Source organism: Alternaria burnsii, assembly GCF_013036055.1.
Source record: "Alternaria burnsii strain CBS107.38 chromosome Unknown 753, whole genome shotgun sequence".
NCBI lineage: Eukaryota > Fungi > Ascomycota > Dothideomycetes > Pleosporales > Pleosporaceae > Alternaria > Alternaria burnsii.
Genome location: NW_024066118.1, coordinates 278,500 through 296,087, shown reverse-complemented (window position 1 = coordinate 296,087; position 17,588 = coordinate 278,500). Strand labels below are relative to the sequence as shown.

The 17,588-nt window shown below is 51.8% G+C and overlaps 5 protein-coding genes across 5 annotated transcripts; 2 read left to right on the top strand and 3 right to left on the bottom strand.

Moving 5' to 3' along the window:
- Positions 1-717: 717 nt before the first annotated feature.
- On the bottom strand, positions 718-2,738 carry GT037_008202 (uncharacterized protein; the record flags this gene model as incomplete). Its single annotated transcript, XM_038933249.1, has 3 exons — positions 718-1,374; positions 1,424-2,379; positions 2,429-2,738. Coding segments are annotated over 3 exons (1,923 nt in total), but the record flags the coding sequence as incomplete, so codon positions are not given.
- A 752-nt stretch (positions 2,739-3,490) lies between these two features.
- GT037_008201 (uncharacterized protein) lies at positions 3,491-5,155 on the top strand (the record flags this gene model as incomplete). Its single annotated transcript, XM_038933248.1, has 2 exons — positions 3,491-4,312; positions 4,370-5,155. 2 exons carry the CDS (start codon positions 3,491-3,493, stop codon positions 5,153-5,155), a joined length of 1,608 nt encoding a protein of 535 aa, XP_038783913.1.
- A 1,198-nt stretch (positions 5,156-6,353) lies between these two features.
- Positions 6,354-8,212, top strand: GT037_008200 (mfs general substrate transporter; the record flags this gene model as incomplete). Its single annotated transcript, XM_038933247.1, has 4 exons — positions 6,354-6,380; positions 6,427-6,764; positions 6,818-8,026; positions 8,077-8,212. The coding sequence occupies 4 exons, from the start codon at positions 6,354-6,356 to the stop codon at positions 8,210-8,212; spliced, it is 1,710 nt and encodes a 569-aa protein (XP_038783912.1).
- Positions 8,213-8,492: 280 nt separating this feature from the next.
- Positions 8,493-14,160, bottom strand: GT037_008199 (acetyl-synthetase-like protein; the record flags this gene model as incomplete). Its single annotated transcript, XM_038933246.1, has 8 exons — positions 8,493-9,141; positions 9,276-9,509; positions 9,856-9,899; positions 10,138-11,639; positions 12,299-12,562; positions 12,622-13,328; positions 13,378-13,672; positions 13,722-14,160. 8 exons carry the CDS (start codon positions 14,158-14,160, stop codon positions 8,493-8,495), a joined length of 4,134 nt encoding a protein of 1,377 aa, XP_038783911.1.
- A 1,592-nt stretch (positions 14,161-15,752) lies between these two features.
- On the bottom strand, positions 15,753-17,136 carry GT037_008198 (uncharacterized protein; the record flags this gene model as incomplete). The annotated part of the gene is made up of 2 exons (XM_038933245.1): positions 15,753-16,121; positions 16,177-17,136. 2 exons carry the CDS (start codon positions 17,134-17,136, stop codon positions 15,753-15,755), a joined length of 1,329 nt encoding a protein of 442 aa, XP_038783910.1.
- Positions 17,137-17,588: the final 452 nt, after the last annotated feature.

Genomic DNA, 17,588 nt, shown 5'->3' with positions numbered 1-17,588 from the left:
TGTCAGCATGTAGGAGATGTCATTGCTATCCCGCCTGATATTATCCTCGTACTTGTACCATCTTACTGGAATCAAACCCTTCCTCACATTTCGCCCGCGTGTTAGTCTTAACATGAGCAGAAAATGGGATACGAGGTACATATCTCAGATCCTCTCACGCCAGTTTAAAAAAGAAAACGACCAGTTCACGAACTGGTCTGACACGAAACGATATCCATGCCCATCCATTCAACACCGCAAGCGACGGATCCGCGTGTATATATGAACTGACGACTTGGACGTATACGATGAATCTGAATGCTTCGAGGCGACACAAGTGGAAGGCTGAAGCTGCGGTACCAGCGCGACATCTCGTCTGACTCTTTAGCAGTTTGACGTTCACGGCCTTTGTCCAGAAGCCGAAGTCGATGCGACACCGATCTTCCAGATACGAGACGGTCGTATCGTAAAGAGAATGACCATGGAGAAAGTCTTCCGGATACGACCTTGCATCATAGTGCCGGCTTAGCCACAGTCCAGAGCAAAACTCGTATATATGACGAGAAAGGGATAGGTAGAGCGATAGGTACAACTCTGCAAGACTAGATGAACGCCGCAGTGGACAGAAATTGCGATATCCTTACAAATCAGGCCGTCAGTTATCTATAAGTCCTCTCTAATTCAGTCGTTGCCTCCAATCCAAACAAGAAAAAAGAAAGAATACTAAATCCAAAAAGCTCATTCAGCATCAGTATCATTCTCAGTCGAAGAAGGCGGACTCGAAAGCGACGACAAATTCGAGCCAAAAGAAACCATCAAGTCTCTCTCTCCGCCGCCTCTGCGCTTATTACCTTGCATGGGCCTTGGCTTCTTCCCATGTTGCATCTCCAGCACCTCGAGCAACCCCAACAGCCTCTCAGAAGACGTGTGCAAGAGCTTCTTGGCTATATTCTCCTCTTCGGCGTTCCCTCTCTTGCCCTTGCCCGTCCCAAACACCTTGTTCCGCGCATCGATACCAGACTCCATAGCTTCCCTCAGAGCATCTGTGGGCTTGAGGAGTTGCTGTTCCATCGTGCGCAGCACTACCTGTTCTAGAATCAAGGAGACCTTGGCGTTCGCGGCAAAGCTCTTTGTCGTCCCTCTCAAGGGTAAAAGTATCTCTTCAAAGTCCTCTTGTGTGGGTTGGCGGATGAAGTAGTTGGGTGGTTTGCCTGTGATCAGCGGATGAAGGAGGTTGACGGTAAACGCAAGACGAATCTTATGCGGTAGCGTCATTGTGGATAACAGGACTTGGAATATGACGGTCGGCAGAGCGTTAAAGTCTTCGAGGATGGTGTCGCAGAGGTCGAAGAGGGGTGTGAAGTGGGCTGGTAAGGCTTCGGCTACGCGGACGAGCTGAAGGTCTGTCAGATGGTGTGCATGCTGGAGTAGGGGAGATACGTACGAGTGCTATAAGACGCTGGCGCAGCTCAATCGCGTCTTGCCCGCCAAGGTGCTCTATGGCTTCGCGTGTGTTTCTTGCGGCCTGTCCGCTGGTGTCTACAACGATGCCATCTGTGCTCTCACTGTCGCTGTCTTCCGGTGCGTCCTGCATGTCTTCATCGCTGCCATAGTCGGCCAGCTCCCCAGTCTCAAAGTCAATGTCCCGCACAGGCTGACATTCACCCTTCTTACGTCGCAGCTCTACTGTCTCCTTGTCCCATATCTCCGGATACTCTTTGAGCGATTCGGATGTGGCCGTCGCAAGTATAGCCTTGACCATTCGGCGCCTCCTGGAGCGGCTCATTGAAGCTCCCTCATGTCCGACAATGTAGTGCCAGACTAGACTCTGTTGTAGGGCTGCCGAATCGATCGTCCCGTCTAGCAGCTTGCTTTGCTTGACGCAGACATGCCAATCTGCCTCTAGAAAGTCGAGCATGTTTGCCAGCCATAGCTTCCACCGACTCCACCGTTTCTTGTGTATTATCGCGCAGTTGAATGACCATCCTACGATATGCCAGAAGTCGTCTGCGCGATACCACAGGCTCTTCTGATTTGCAGCCTCGCCTGCTATTCGCTCGATGTCGCCAGCCGGCTCAGGCGACGAGCTGGCATCTGTTCTTTTGGCTGGCGCACGCCTTCTGTTGCGCTCGTCTGGGAACGTGAAAGCTTTCTTTATAGTTGGGTATGCGGGGCCGTCTATCGTCGTGCGTACGCATTGCAGATATCGCAGCGCAGCATTGGAGCCTTTGACAGCGTCTTGTGATTGCGCTTTGGTGGTGAATTTAGGATCGACGACTGTGGAAGAGGCGAATGCGATGTATGCAGGCGGTGCGAGAAAGCCTATGTATGGCTTTGCGGGCGTCGAGATGCTGGTGCCAGCTGCGAGTAGGCTGTGGAGGAAGTCATAACCGCTGGCGTCTACAGTCAGTGTAAGCTTGATAGTACAGAAGTCGTTGGTCTCATATACATTGGCCACCCTCAAGATAGGCTTTGGCGTGGTTGGCAAGCTCGTAGGACGCTTGCTTCGTTGGCCGGTGTAGTTCTTGTCGTGGTAGAGTCCTCAATGCTGCCTCGTGCGCGGGACACGGCGCATGTTGACCATTATTACTGGCGGACGGCTTTGGTGTCTTGGACTTGGTGGCTGGTGTCGAGAGCCTTGCCATCAATGCGACGCGACAGTTGATGGTGGTGGTGTGGGGAGTAGTAGTGTGTTTAGGCGCGTCCCCCGCTGCGTTCAAGCGCGCATTCACGTGGAAGGCGGCGCTTCCAGACGCGATATCTTGTATTCAAGTGCATCGCCTAGTCCGTGTGTACACATTATTACTGTCACATAGCAAGAGCACAAGGAGAAGACGAAGACGACTTTTGTACCATCACCAAAGCCTGCAGGTGGTAGTGATGAGTGCCACAACTAGACAGGTTCCAAAAAAGAGGTGTCACGCTCCTACCAGATGCCACTGCCACCAAGGGATTCACCACTCTCACCCACCTGAGGGCAAAAGAAAGGCAAAAGAAAAGCAAAAATATGATTTCCGAATCCGGGAATCGAACCCGGCTCTTCTCGGTGAAAGCGAGATATCCTAGCCGATGGACTAATTCGGATGATCTGATTGATGAAAAGAAGATTGTTCAACATGTCTATATATTCACAACAAGCAAAGCTGCCTGCAGTCGGCCTAAGCTGATCGCTCTCAACTCGCCTGCACGTTTTCGTGATAACTCCATAGCTTTGTGGTGCGGGGCAGCTTGCATACCCCACCGTAAGCGTCATAAGCATTGACTGGCGCCTTCCAATGACACAGCAAGCGTCTTCCGCTTTGTCCTTATTGCACCTGTATTCCTGGGTCTGTCCTTTACACAGCCTGCCGTTTTCCTCCAGCAGGTCCTTGAGTGCACTTTGGCTGTTCTGCTTTGGCGCCAGTCTTGTAGGGTGTAAGTCAAAAACTGATTCATGCAGGGATCTCCGCTCAACTAGCTATCGATTCCAGCGAGCATGGCTTCCTATCATTGCCAGATATGCACAGCGGCCATGTCCATAGCACGAATTCGGACTCCAGAAGACCCTCCCGACGCGGCCTGGAATTATGAAGGTCACGGTTATGTGGGCTTTGACAGGTTCCGAGACATTTACGGAAATTCTTTCCCAGATCGACAATGCGAACAATGTACCACCCTAGATCGAACTCCAGCTAGCCTTGACAAAGACATCAAGAACGCAATCTTTGGCGGCCCTCTCTGGCCAGATGAAGACGCTGAAGATGGCGAATGGCTACCGAAAGATGATTCGGACGCGGGAGGGGAGATGCTGGAATATGACAGCGAAGCCGATTGTGTTGTGGAGTCCTCAGACATATCACAAAGCGACGACGAGAGTGTAGATGGCGAGGACACTGATAACAACATACGTAGCGCTTTGCGTGAGCTGCATGCGCCTCCACAGCCAAGGCATCTTCCACACGGTACGTTGCGCAACGGTTACATGTATACCAGAGAGTGGGAGGGGCCGCGGTACCTTGGAGACCTTCTACCAAAACAAGCATGCGGCTCGTATAGACTGCCCCTGGAACATATCGCGGCGCCTTCTTGTCAAAGTCTCCAAGGCATCAATGGTCATTTCCTGAGCGTAGAACAAATGAAAGGCTGCCGTAACCATAGATTTCTGTTAGCAAAGCCACCGAACTGGCAAGCCGATAAGAGCGATAATATCTTCGAACGTGGCAGTTCGTTCGTTTTATCCGGCGAATCAAACGGGTCCTATTTGTCGCCTGTGGCGCCGCCTTACGTCTACCCGCCACGCTATGGTGTGGACAAGGTAAACTGCTGGACCCTGTATATAAATGACGGATGCAATGTATGTGAGATATGCTTTCTGCTTCCTTGTTTGCTCCAAGTTTTGACACCAATCCAGAACTCTGATGGATGGCGGCCGTTGCCTGTCCATTCGTATTGCCTTGATATATTTGCAAAGGCATCCTACCGCCGACTTGGGCGAGTCGACTTGGACGGAATCTGGCATTGGCGGGAGATGCAGTCCTATCCAGAGTCATACAGTCTTACCAGAGATGATGTGCTTCCCTATCCGGAGGTAGCTCGAGGGCGACATGATGAGGGCAATCCATGGTGCCATCAGCCGGGCGATGAGTGGTTGGCTGCAAACCCCGTAGAGATTCCGGAGTCCTGCAGGTTAGTTGAAAGTTGCTTTACCTCCAACACACTTGAACGTACGGTTCAAAACCTCCAAGCACACCTTCTTGAGCTACCAACCGAGCTTATCGACCATATCATATCATTCCTCGGGGAATACGAGTTGGGTGCAGTGGCAGCTACTTGCAGCAAACTCCGCTGCCATACACAACCGTTCTTCAGAGCTCTTGCCGTTGAACACATGGGCTGGTTATGGGAAGCGTTTGAAGCCGAGCGATACCCAAATTCACCAGACTGGCCAATGTCATGGGATCCCTGCAACCCCCCTGGCCTCGTTGTTCCTGACCTGCCATACGATCTGAAAACTGAGGAACAAGAGAATGCGCTCTGGGCGCAGATCATAGAAGAAGACCCAGAAATGGAGTGTTTTGGAAATGCTGTCAAGACATCCAATTCATCACGTCGTGAGGCCATCCTTGCTCCATATAGGGCAAGTGCAAAGCACTTGCTTCAAGAATGGCGAACATTCCGCGACGGCGTAGCAGAATGAATCTGTCGTCTACCTTTAGGTGGGAAACATATGGGACATGATCTGGACTGGGCACGTCTGTGGCGCCTATCCAATCCTGATACGACCCCAATACCGGGCATGCGAAACCGTGCGCGGATCTGGAAGGACTGTGAACGTATTCTAGATTACAATGTCCGTTTGCGCGAGCAAGGTGTAATGGATGCTAAGTCTGAAGTTGTGGGCGAGGTTTTATCGGAAAACAGACAGCAATGGTGGTCTCATGCAACGGCAGGGAGGCATGACAGTGACCATAAGGGTTTTCTGAGGCAAATGTGGCATAGTGACTAAATTGTGCCTTAATATCAAATTACATGGTATCTTACCAGGGTGGACATCGCAACGCCCGACCGCTAATGCTGGTGTCGTAAGCTCCACGATCTTGTTGGATCTGGTCCTTTTGTGGCGCCTTCCCCTGTTTTCCCCGCATCACACTAACGACGTAGCGCGAGATAGCGCGGCTCGGCAGTTACACAAGTCGCTCAAACCTCACTCACCATGATCGTACCATCACTCTTTTGATCAAGTATCCGTGCGGTCGGCTCAATCTCAACTAATCCTGGGCAGCATGGCTGGATGAACTGCGACTGTACACCAGCTCATTTGCCGCACAATTCATCCGCCTCCGCTCGATCCTGAATCCGGGGTAGGAACACCAATCGTGCAGAGCTGCGAGCATGGATACGTATCGATGTGCTGGGGCTAAAATCAGGCTATCACATATACGAGGCCTCTGAATGGACAGCATCCGCTGATATGAGCCGTCGATGATTAGCTACAAAGGATGAGACGGCACAACCGCCCACCACGTGTGAAGGATGCGGAGAACCTGGCGGCTGGGTGTCAAGCTTTCTCATAAATATCTAGACGCTCAGCCACGCGTCGGCCTTATTGCTGTGTATACGCCAGCTCTTCGCCTTGGAAACGGCTCCGACTACAATTGCCGAATTATCGTGTCCGCTCGCGGCGCTATTCTACCGACTTTCGACGCTCGATAACAAGCCACAGCTGAACTCTACCTCGGAATGAGGTGAGAAGTCACGTTGTAGCAGCACCAGTACGCAATTCGAGAGCTTTGGGTTGTGCGGTTTCGGCTATTGCAGACGACACATATACTTTGCCGCGTTCTGGAATTGATCACCATCTTCGCTACTCTCGCAGAGTAGTTGCTTGACTCACCATGAATGCTCACGACTACAATGAAGATGTAAGGTTCTGTCTTGATCTTCATTTGACAGTACTAAGAAATGCAGGAACGCCGACAGCTCGAAGAGGAGCTTCACACGGAGATCCTTCCTGGCACGGAGGTTATGACAGATGTTGGCTCACATCATTTCGTCAAGGGTACACATCGCGAGGTCCTCGTTCCACAACCTAGTGATGATCCAAATGACCCACTGAACTGGAGCACTGGGTGGAAGCTAGCATGTATCATCTCAGCATCTATGGTCACGTTTACGCAAGGATTTGGTCCGTTAGCTCTTGCACCTATGTTTCCCGCACTCATCGAAGCTTTCGAGACCGACCTGGCGGGAGCAGTGCAATTCACTGGCGTGTGTATCTTGGTACTCGGATTCAGCAACTTCATCTGGTGGGTACGAACATTGTATCATTCAGACTCAAAGGCTGACAAGCAATCTCTAGGGTACCGATCAGCACGTCTTTCGGTCGTCGGCCCGTCTATCTCGCGTCCCAGCTTATCAACATTGGTACCTCAATATGGCGTGCCAAGTCCAACTCTTACAACTCCTTCATGGGCGCCTGCATTGTTAATGGTATCGGCGCTGGACCGGCTGAGACTATCATGCCGGAAGTCATCGCCGACGTCTTTTTCTTGCACGACCGCGGAAAGTGGAACACTCTGTACTGGGTCGTGTACATGGGCTCGCTCATGGTTGGTCCTATTGTGTCAGGATCGATGACCGAAACAGTCGGCTGGCGCAGTTTTTGGTGGCTCAACACTGGCATCCTGGTCCTTTCGTTCTTGATGGTAGTGTTCATGTTTCCTGAAACAAGGTTCAAGCGTGCTTTACCTGAGCACGTTGGGCAGAAGCAAGCCAACTCGCTTGAAGAGAAGACGAAAGCGACCACCCGGGAAGAAGTCAACAACTCTGATTCTGAGAAAGAGACAAATCAAATCCAACACATCAACACCGCCAACTCTGTTCTTCCTAGTACTGCCGGCCTGGAAATGTCCGAGACTGCACAGCGCGATCCCTTCCTGGGACGTGGCAAGCCTGGCAAATGGCAATGGAAGATGTTCCAACCGAACGCCCACCCGTTCCGTTCCATCTTTCTCGACCTTTGGATTCCTTGGAAGTTGTTCGCCTTCCCCATTGTCGAATTCGCCGCTTTTGTTGTCAGTTGGTCATGCTCCAGCTTTCTCACAATCAACCTTACACAGAGTCAAGTCCTGTCCTTGCCACCGTACAACTTCAAGCCCATGACTGTCGGATTCACCAACTTTGCTGTTATGGTCGGTGCCTTCATCGGACTATTCACAGCTGGTCCACTCAGTGATTGGGTATCTGCGAGAAGTACCCGGAAGAACAATGGGATTCGTGAGCCTGAGATGCGCTTGCCAGCCATGATACCCTATGTCATCATAATGCTTATTGGCAACATTGTCGTAGCCATAGGCTACGAGCGCAAGTGGCCCTGGGAGGCCATCATTATTATCGGGTACACCTGTGCTGGAATCCAAGTCGCAGCTCTACCCGGTATCGTCAGTACATATGCCATCGACTCCTACAAGCCTGTAGCTGGGTCTTTGATGGTTGCTGTCACTGTAAACAAGAATGTTTGGGGCTATGGCTTTGGCAAGTTCATCACGCCTTGGAGTGAGGAGGCTGGGTAAGTTCTACGGTTTTCTACATGCAACCGATCACTGTTAACAAGACTAGATTTATCTCACCCATCATGACGAACGCGGCTTTGATCACGCTATGGTGCTTATTTGGTATACTGTTCTGGAAGAAAGGCAAGACGTTCCGTCGCTGGAGCAAGGATAGCAGCGTACACCGACAAGGCGGTCTGTAGTGTGGGGTGCGTCATCCTCTCTTCAGTCCTTTCGAAATATATTAGATGTATGCGTAGCCAGTCACAAGAGCAAAATCGGGCCTGTGGTTTAGTGGTATAATACTCCCTTAGCATGGGAGTGGTCCAGGGTTCGATTCCCTGCAAGTCCAACTTTTTGCGTCCGTCCAGGTCTGGTTGCCGTGGTTGTGGTGGACGGCATCGTGGGCAAATTTCTCGTTTTTTTTTTGTCGGGTGTGGAGTCGTTCCCGGTCTAGACGCACCAGCCTACCTTGTTCAAACCTCATCTCATCATTCCTACTCTCGAACCACCGCCCTCCCTCTTTCCTCCACCCACAATATTTCTCTTCACATCCTCAGCGATCCACTCCGACTCATCGGCCTTGCCTTCCAAGTCCTCCCATCCGTGGACCTCCATCTCATCCAGCACTGCATTGTTTTGCCTCAACCACTGCCAATGCAGAAGAACTTGGATTATGGTAGTTGTTAACTTCAAGCCGCTCCACCCTGCCACCTCTTCGTCTTCCAACAGAAGGTAGGCGTCTAAGTCCGTGACGTGGTGTTTCATTCGCTCGCGTACGCCGTGTGTCGTGAAGCCGCCTGACGGAGCTGCGATCAAGGTGGGTATGATATTCGGCAGGAGGGGACGTCGGAAGGGAAATCTTCTTTCCACATCCTCGCTCACGGCCGCGAGCGCTGATGATTCAACTCGCTCTGGCGGTGGTTCCGATGCTACAGTGACCGCTTGATCACGATGATACGTCCCAGCTTCCATCTTCCATTCCCTCAACATATCGTACCGCAATGCCAGGCGCATGGCGAGCTGTTTCTTCGCGTTGTAAAGGCGCGCCATCAGCCCTCTATTCTCGACGATCTGCTCTGGTAGAAGGGTGCGCGTGAGTAGGAAGAGCAGCTCTTCGATCAGGTCACGCCTATGTTCCGATGGGCCATCGCGGATGCTATAGACTACTACACACCAATTTGTTTTCATATCCACTGGCTTGAGGAGCGTGTCGATGAGGTTTTGCATGCCTGAAGAGTTCAATTGACCAGGGTTAGTACTCACCTCACATATAGTTCGTAGCAGACGAGGGATGGTGACTTGCCTTGCGTAACCCCGTTGACGGACATGTGGAGGCGTCCCCAGTCTTGGATAGCATCTAAGCTCCTCTCCAAGCTTCCCTCGTACGGGCTGGGGTGTGTCGGTGGGAGAAGATAATGCGCTGGCAATAGCCTGAGTCCAGATTTCTTTTCGTCTATCTCGTTTGTTGTGTCTGCTACAGAAGGTGAGGCGAATTCACTGACGATACTGTTAGCGCGGACGCCGCGACTGAGTCGCTGTGGTGGTGGAGGTGGCGTTGGACGTGGTGTGAAGGACGAGTCAGATTGTATGCTTTGGATACTTTGGGCGCGGGCAGAGCGTTGGGAGGTGCGGCGATTGGAGGTGGAGGTCGCCATTTGAGGTCAGTCAGAAGAGGGTGGCAATGGAGTCGTTTGTGCAAGTGGGGTTAGGGTCAGCGTGGTAGAATGGGCTTGGATCAGCGAGTACTTCGAATAGGTGAGAGTGAGATTTTATGATGACATGATTGTGGGAGGATGCAAGAAAGATGAAGGTAAAAGTGAAAGTGGAAAATGTTAATTGTTACCTGTGGTCGGCACGACAGGAAGTGAGTGTAGTCTGGCGGAGCAGCTGATGAGGGGAACGAGTTTGTTGTTTTTTGCATAATCATTGTACTACTTTGCAATGATTTAACACTGCCAGCATGGCGCGTTCAAACCTTGAGAGCCTTTTCCTGCACCATTTTCCCACTCTCGTCCGCAGGCTCCAGACCCATTTTCGACGGTCCACAAAGCTGCACACCGTCCTTGCTAAATCTTGATCCATGCACTGGGCAATCCCAACTCTTTTCCGTAGTATTCCAGCATACCACACCCTTGAGATGCGGACACAGCGCTGAGAATTTGTGTATCTGACCGCCCTCGTCCTTATATACAGCCAGAGGCTTGGTAGGATTGGTGTTGAGAACACCACCCTCGCCAGGTACAAGATCTTCGATATCCTTAATATCTGACTGGGCGAAGCGCTTGTACTGTGCGTTAATTTGCAGGTCGTGGCTTATCATACTGGTAGCAGATTTTGCAATGGAAGCAAGACGCTTGGGATCGTAAGCCGAGATCCAGTCGTTGGGTTGCTCAGTTATGGAATCCGCGATGAGTTTACCCGCCAGGACACCATGAGTGAGACCGTTGCCCGAGTCACCGGTGATGATGTAGATATGTTTGTTGCCTTGGTTCTTGCCGATGAAGGCCATGTGATCGACTGGCTCGAAGACCTGACCACTCCACTTGTAGTCAATTGTGGTTGCTTGCGGGAAGCGGGCGCGGGTCCATTCTTCGAGTTCTTTGAAGGGTACGACAGTGTCAGCTTGGCCGACTTTGTGGTCGCCGCCTCCTACGACCATGTAGTCATCGTTTGAGTCGCACTCAGTGAGGCGGATGTACTTGTAGATTTCGGCCGAATCGTAGATCAGGGCGTCTTCGACTGAGCCCTTGGGTACGCGGATGGCGATGCAGTAGGTGCGGTAGTACTCCTCCTCGGCGATAACGGATAACTTCTGTAGTGGGACGCAGGTTGCTTCGACGGCGTCGGCACACTTGATCGTGTTTCCGTTAGCGGTCTTAACGTATACGTCTTTGTGGCCCAGGCCCATGATCTCTACACCCTTCTCTTGCACATCAATGCATCGAGTGTTTGTGTAACACGAGAAGTTGGGCTGCTGCTTGAGGAAGTCGAGAACACCGACGACGTACTTGGTGGGGTGGAATGTCGCTTGCTGAGGGTAGATAACAGCGTCGCTCTGATCAATGCTGCCCTCCCAGCCCTTGAGCTTGAACCCCTCCTTGTACTCTGTCACAATGCCAAGCTCCTTCGCCTTGTTGCCGTCCTCAATCAACTCCTTGATGTCGCTCGCGTGGTCTTTCGAGTCCTTTGGGTATTGAGAGAAGTCGTAGCCGGGGAGATGGCGGTACTCGCACTCAATGCCCAGCTGCTTTGAGATCTCGCCGACGCGGTTCAATGCCCAAGTATGTGATTCTGCGGCAGCTTTTGCGCCTTTGTCTCCGTGCTTCTTCGCGATCGCCGTGTAGCCATCGTCAAGATCATTAGCGAGATGACCGCTTGTACGTCCAGTTTCACCTGACAGTACCTCACGGCCCTCGATCAAGACGACGTTCAGCCCACGAGTTACTAGCTCGTAGGCCACTGAGACACCAGAGATACCAGCGCCAACAATGCAGACGTCTGTCTCAAGGTCCTTATCAAGCTTGGGGAACTTGGGAATGTTCTTGTAAGGCAGGTGATGTATCCATACCGGATCAGTCTCTCCACTGGTATACATGAAGTGTTTTGGATCTGACGTCTTGGCCGTAGCTACTGACGCGTCACGGCTCATGGTCGCCATATTCGCTCGCTGTCTCGCAAATTGGTAGTTCGGCACTTGCTGTAGGCGGGACACAAGTCTGCTATATGAAGCTAGACGTATCGTGGATACACGAGCGGTGGTTCGTAGGAAACTGGAATGAAGGAGACGAGGGGCAGACAATGACATGTCTTAACGACAGGTGGGAGGAGAGGCGTAGGTAGTGAGCACGTGGAGATCCATGGTGCTGTATATTCCTGTAAGTCGATAATCATGACGGTTTGATGTGATAGCCGGAAGATCATTGGCTGACCGCGTCGCGTGAGCCTGAAGGAAGCATTGGCGATGTAGCTTTGACGATGCCATGACGTGTGCTTTGCGTCCTCCGAGGAACATCAAGTGTTCGAAGGCAGGGACATCTCGGAGTGGGCGGGAGACGGTCAAGAGGACACGGAGACATCGTAGTGATATGCGGATCAACAAAAATGTAATTGATGCAAGAACGATGAAGGCGTCGCAATAAAATAGATAAAGCTTGTCCGCGGGCGCTGAAGTTTGACACGCTAAATTTCGACCGTGCCACGTCTGCACGTGACATCCCGACCTCGTGATCATCGCCCTTTCAACAAATCCTCTGCAACATCTCTTAACACAAACTTTTTGATCTTACCGCTACCTGTCAACGGCACTTCAGCGTCACAGTCCTCTCCTAGCCAGAAGATGTGAACAGGAGCTTTGTGCCTGCCGAGTACTTTCCGTACCCATGCCTGCACTTCTGCTAAATCTGGCTTGTCTGTATTCGGCTCGTGTAGGAGGAAGGCAGCAGGTACCTCGACGTAACGGGGATGTGAGACGCCGACAACGATGGCGCGGGTGATGGATGGGTGTGCGACGAGACGTTCTTCGATTTCTAGGGGGTAGATGTTTTCGCCTCCTGGTATGCTGTTAGTACAGAAGCAATGGGAGATGTACTGATTGTAGGGGAATACCCACCTCGGATGATGATATCTTTGAACCTTCCGGTGATGGTACAGTATCCATCTACATCCAAGACTGCCTCGTCACCAGTGTGTAGCCAAGGCTCGCCATACTCGTCGCGCACGATAAGTTCCGCCGTCTTCTCAGCATTCTCCCAGTATCCACGACAGACTTGGTATCCCGCGACGCAGAGCTCGCCCCTTACACCGATTGGCACGATGCGATCCTGATGGTCCACTATCTTTACCCGCGCATGAGGCATTACTGTTCCAACAGTAGTCAACCGCGCATGCAGCGAGTCGTTTGTGTGCGCGTTGAACACAGTAGGGCTCGCTTCCGTGAGCCCGTACGAAGATGTAAAGTCCGACATGTTGAGCTCATTGACCATGCGCTCCATGAGCCACTTTGGCACTGGACTGCCCGCCACAATCCCCGTTCTGAGATCACTTGTCCATCCTTCCGGCCGTGGGACATCCATTATAGACTCCATCATGGCGGGTACACCATGTAGGGCTGTGCAGCGTTCTGCGTCAATTGCACGCATGCAAGCGACGGGATCGAAGGATTCGGCTGGGAAGACAATCTTGGCACCGTGTGTGAGGCAAGCGAGGAGACCGAGTGTTAGACCGAAGCAATGGAAGAGGGGCGGCGGGCAGCAGAGGGTATCGTTGGGTGTCAGATCCATGCGATCCCCTATGAAGCGCGAGTTGTTGATCAAATTGCTAAACGAGGTCAGACGCGTATTGGTAGAATAGAAGAGGAGACACTTACTGGTGTGTCAACATGGCAGCCTTTGGGTTTCCGGTGCTGCCACTTGTGAATTGGAGGTTTGCGACGTCGTAGGGACTTATTATGCCGTCGAAGATGTCTAAGATATGCTCGGGGATATATTGGGCTTCTTCGATGAGGGAGGAGTAGCTGATGAAGCTGTCGTGTTGGCCGCGGATCAGACATACAGTCTTGAGGTCTGGTAGTGTGGACGTGACATCAGGTTGGCTGAGCTTGTGCAGTAATGGTCCGTTGTCGAAGCGCGCGATCGTGGGTGTTGTGAAGAGTACTCTACATTCTACCTTGGTCAGTTTCGCTATTTTATACCACCCGTCAAGAACACTTACTTGTATGTTTTAGCGCGTACTCCATCTCTGTCGCCGTATACGTGTTGTTGAGCGTAACACAAATGCCCCCTACCCTTGCGCATGCAAAGAAAATTGCAATATACTTTTCGCAATTACCGCTCATGATTCCTATCCTATCTCTCGGTCTTACACCCTCTTTCAGCAACGCTCTTGCTAGCAAGCTCGACTCGTCCCATAGCTGCTGGTACGTCCACCGTGCGCCAGTCCAGGGAATGACAACAGCTTCATTCTCCGGATAGCAATCGACCTGTTTCCGAAGCAGTTGCGACAGGGTCAACTGGAGTAGTGGGGGATCCAATGGCCCGGCGACGATAGATAGGTTGGGATATGGAGGTAGGATATATGGGTCGATCTGGAGGAGTGTTTGGTTGAGACGCTGTAAGGCGTCATTCCGCGATTGATCATACAATTCCGCCATCTCGTTATCAGATCTTGCGATCCAACGTCGAAAAGTTACTGAATGAATACAGTATGCCGCCCGATGGACACACTATCTTGTGGTAATTGGTATAAGTTGGCGACTTAGATGATGAAAAGCGTAGAAAGAAAACGATAGTGAAGCGATGGTATACAGCAGTACCCAGAGACAGTCGAGCGCTTGACGATGAATCTTCGAGGTACCAACACTGGCCATAGCGATAGCAACAGCGATAATGACGGTGCTTTTCGCCGATGGCTCGGATCTAAGCTTAAGCACCAGCAGGACCAGGCTATCTTTGATCTCCAGTCCTGCCGTCTTCCGGAGATAGAGAGCGACGTACTTAGTGGGTCATCTCTCGTCCTTTGGAATTGAAACGAAACAGGCCATGACATGGCTGGCTTGCTGGGTCTCCGCGCGTAGCTCTACCTACTCTTTCCGGGCGCAACGCCGCGGTCAGTACTATGGCAAGTCTAGCAGACACCGTCAAGTGATGGACACAATTTTTGTGCTCACAGCGGGAGAAGATCGGCACTGGCTGGTCGCCGGAGTGTAGAGAACGAGCAGCCCAGGACCGATGACAGCAAGCGGCGAAGCCACCATGGTCAGGGTAGTTAGCCGACAGGGGTCGGGCGTTCAATCTTGATCTGATAAGATTAAACCGGCCATCAAAACCAGTCGACGCTGCTGCGATATCGGTGCATCACATGTCGTATGTTGTATACGAGGTGCGTGCATGACATTGATGCAGGCTTGCAAAATTTTTATCAGATCAAGAAGAAAATTTAATCAGATGGAAGTGCGAGTAAGGCGTCGGAACAAGATGGGTGTGGAGGTGGGAAGGAATCCTAGCGCCTGGGCAATAACTATCCCGTAAATTTCCTTGCATCCGCTGCGTGGTTTGTAGCAGCTGCCCCATCAGGCATCATGGTGTCATGCTGGTGCATCTGATAAAAATTCTTCTAGTCGCGTAGCGATACTATCTGATTCGAGAAGATATGCCGCGGACTATTTCCAGGGTTGCGCCAGTCGTAGTGCTGCATCGCCGTTACGTGTTGCATCCACACACGCATCTCCACAAAGTGACCGATCCTAGTCGCAATCGAATACGCCTCAGGTCGCACGAAGGCACTGACACTCCACACCGTTCTGGGCGCCTGGCCTCTGCGCCCACCATGCAACGACGGATCAGATAAAAGAGTACGGCTAATTATCAGATCCGCGTCCTGCATACACGAGCCGGGGTCGCTCCGGGCGTCATTGGACGGCTGGGGTGCGAGGTCATGTCATTTGTGACGTGCGTGCCATCGGTTAGCGTGGGATATACGAGCATACCGGAAGAACGCTACGCAGCGATTGTTCTTTTGAGAGCGATGCCGAAGCTGTCTAATGACTAGCGGTATGTTGCAGCCGTCTCGAGGCGAATCTCGGGAGATGGAGCTTGATCTGTAGGTAGATGACAATCAGTAATCACAAAATAGCCAGAAGAATATCCATGCCATGCTGAGTTGATGGTCAAAATTTGTTCGTATTTACATTAATGGAAATAATTGTAGTTGCGTGGTATTAGAAACAAAGTGCGAGGTGGCAGTCTACAACTTTGACTTGGCACCTGCATCCAGGCTTGGGCGAACTTTCTTCTCCCCGTCCCAGGTGAAAGGACTTAATGTGAAGAATTTCTCTCGATTAACCATCATCAAAGCACTGCGCTTGTGTGGAAGGTCCATGATCTTCTCAACGTGGAAACCGTGGGCGAAGTCATATGCTAGCACAGTGCTGCTTGTTGCTGCTGGTTCACCTACCAGGTTCCAGGTGCGTGGCTCATCAAGGAACATGTAGTGCATGAGGCCAGACCACCATGCAGAAACGCGGTAAGGCCCTCTGAATCGAACGTCGCCGACGAGTGAGTGCCTGCCGCGGTCATATGGCGAAGACTGGTAGTGAGCACCCATGTGGTCCTCCTGCGACATGTGTTAGTCGAAAGGTTACATTGGGTCGGACACGATCTTGACTTACCATTGCCCAATAAACCTCAAAGTAGGCAAACAGAATGTCGTCGAAAGCAGCGAACATGGTGAGTACGTGGGGGTCCTCATGCAGCTTTCGGAGATATTCACGGTGTTGATCCAGAGTGCCGGTTTCGTTCCAACCTGCAGCGACACGTGGGTCGTTTTGCCACTTGTTGAATAGTCGGAGATGCTCATCATTGGTGTAGTCAAGAGCCACCATTGTAAAATGCTCCTTCAGGTGTGGCACCCATCGGCTGTAAATGATCGAGCCAGGCTCGGGCTTTGGTTCACGGACAGGATGTTGCGTATGCCGTGGTACAGCCGGGAACTGAGTCGATGGTGCATTCTGAAACGGAAATGGAGGATATGGTCTCTGGATCGGCTTTCCAGAGGCGTGAAGGTGCGGTGCCCAGACTGGACGAGCACCGAATGGAGATGCGGCGCCCTGCCAGAATGTTCCTCGGAAGAGGAGGTGACCATCATGAGGCGCCGAAGCATTGGAAGCCTTTGGATGCGAGTGGAAAAGGCCGGTGGCATAAAGCTCATTGGCTAGTTCCTGCGAGTCTTTCCCAGAGAATAGCACGCGGAAATTCTCAACTAGCGGGTGCAGTGAGACCAACGCGTAGGCAATGAGCCAAAGTTGCGGGACGGTTGGCCGATCCTTGTTCCAAGAGACTGTTACATATGGGGATCTTCGAGTGCGAGCCCAAGAACTGTTGTCTCCCTTCGCTGGTACTGCATCTTGGCTCAAGGTGCTAATGTCGGTGAATGAAACAGTTTCGTTATGTAGAACTGCCGGCGGAGCAACCTCCTTGCCTGTGATGTTTGCTGAAGAAAGCTGAACTTGGTAGCTTATGAGCTGTCCTTTCGGTGCCACATTAACGATAGTGTATGCGGTTAGATATGGGTGAGGAAGCTTGAGAACGAGCGGCTCTTGCGCGGTATCCTGCGTTTCCTGTTGCGCCATAGTGAAGTTGGATAATGAAGAAGAAGATATGAGCAGAAGATAGCAGACGCAGTTGGTTGCGCGACAGCAATGGGCGAGCAGCTATAACCCAATTGTTTGAGGTCGTTCAAGATGCTCAGGACTCCAACGTGTGAACGTTTAACCGAGGTCGTCCCTAATATCCGGGATAGTTTAGACCACCACATTACGCAGGCTTAGGCGATGGTGGATTTGTTACCCATCCTCCGGCAAGAAAAACTGGTCACAGGGCTGCCGTGCGGACGTGGCGTGAGGAAAGCTCCGACTGGGTGGTTGGCCACCCCATGTGGGCCTTGGGCTAGCACCCACATGCAAGCCGCCGGCGTATGTGGACGCAAAGATTCGCGCACTTGTGCCGCTGACGCTAGCCATCGGTGACATCGTTGTTTTGAGTGTGGGCATCGACACATCTAGCTGATACTGGCCGGTGTGCA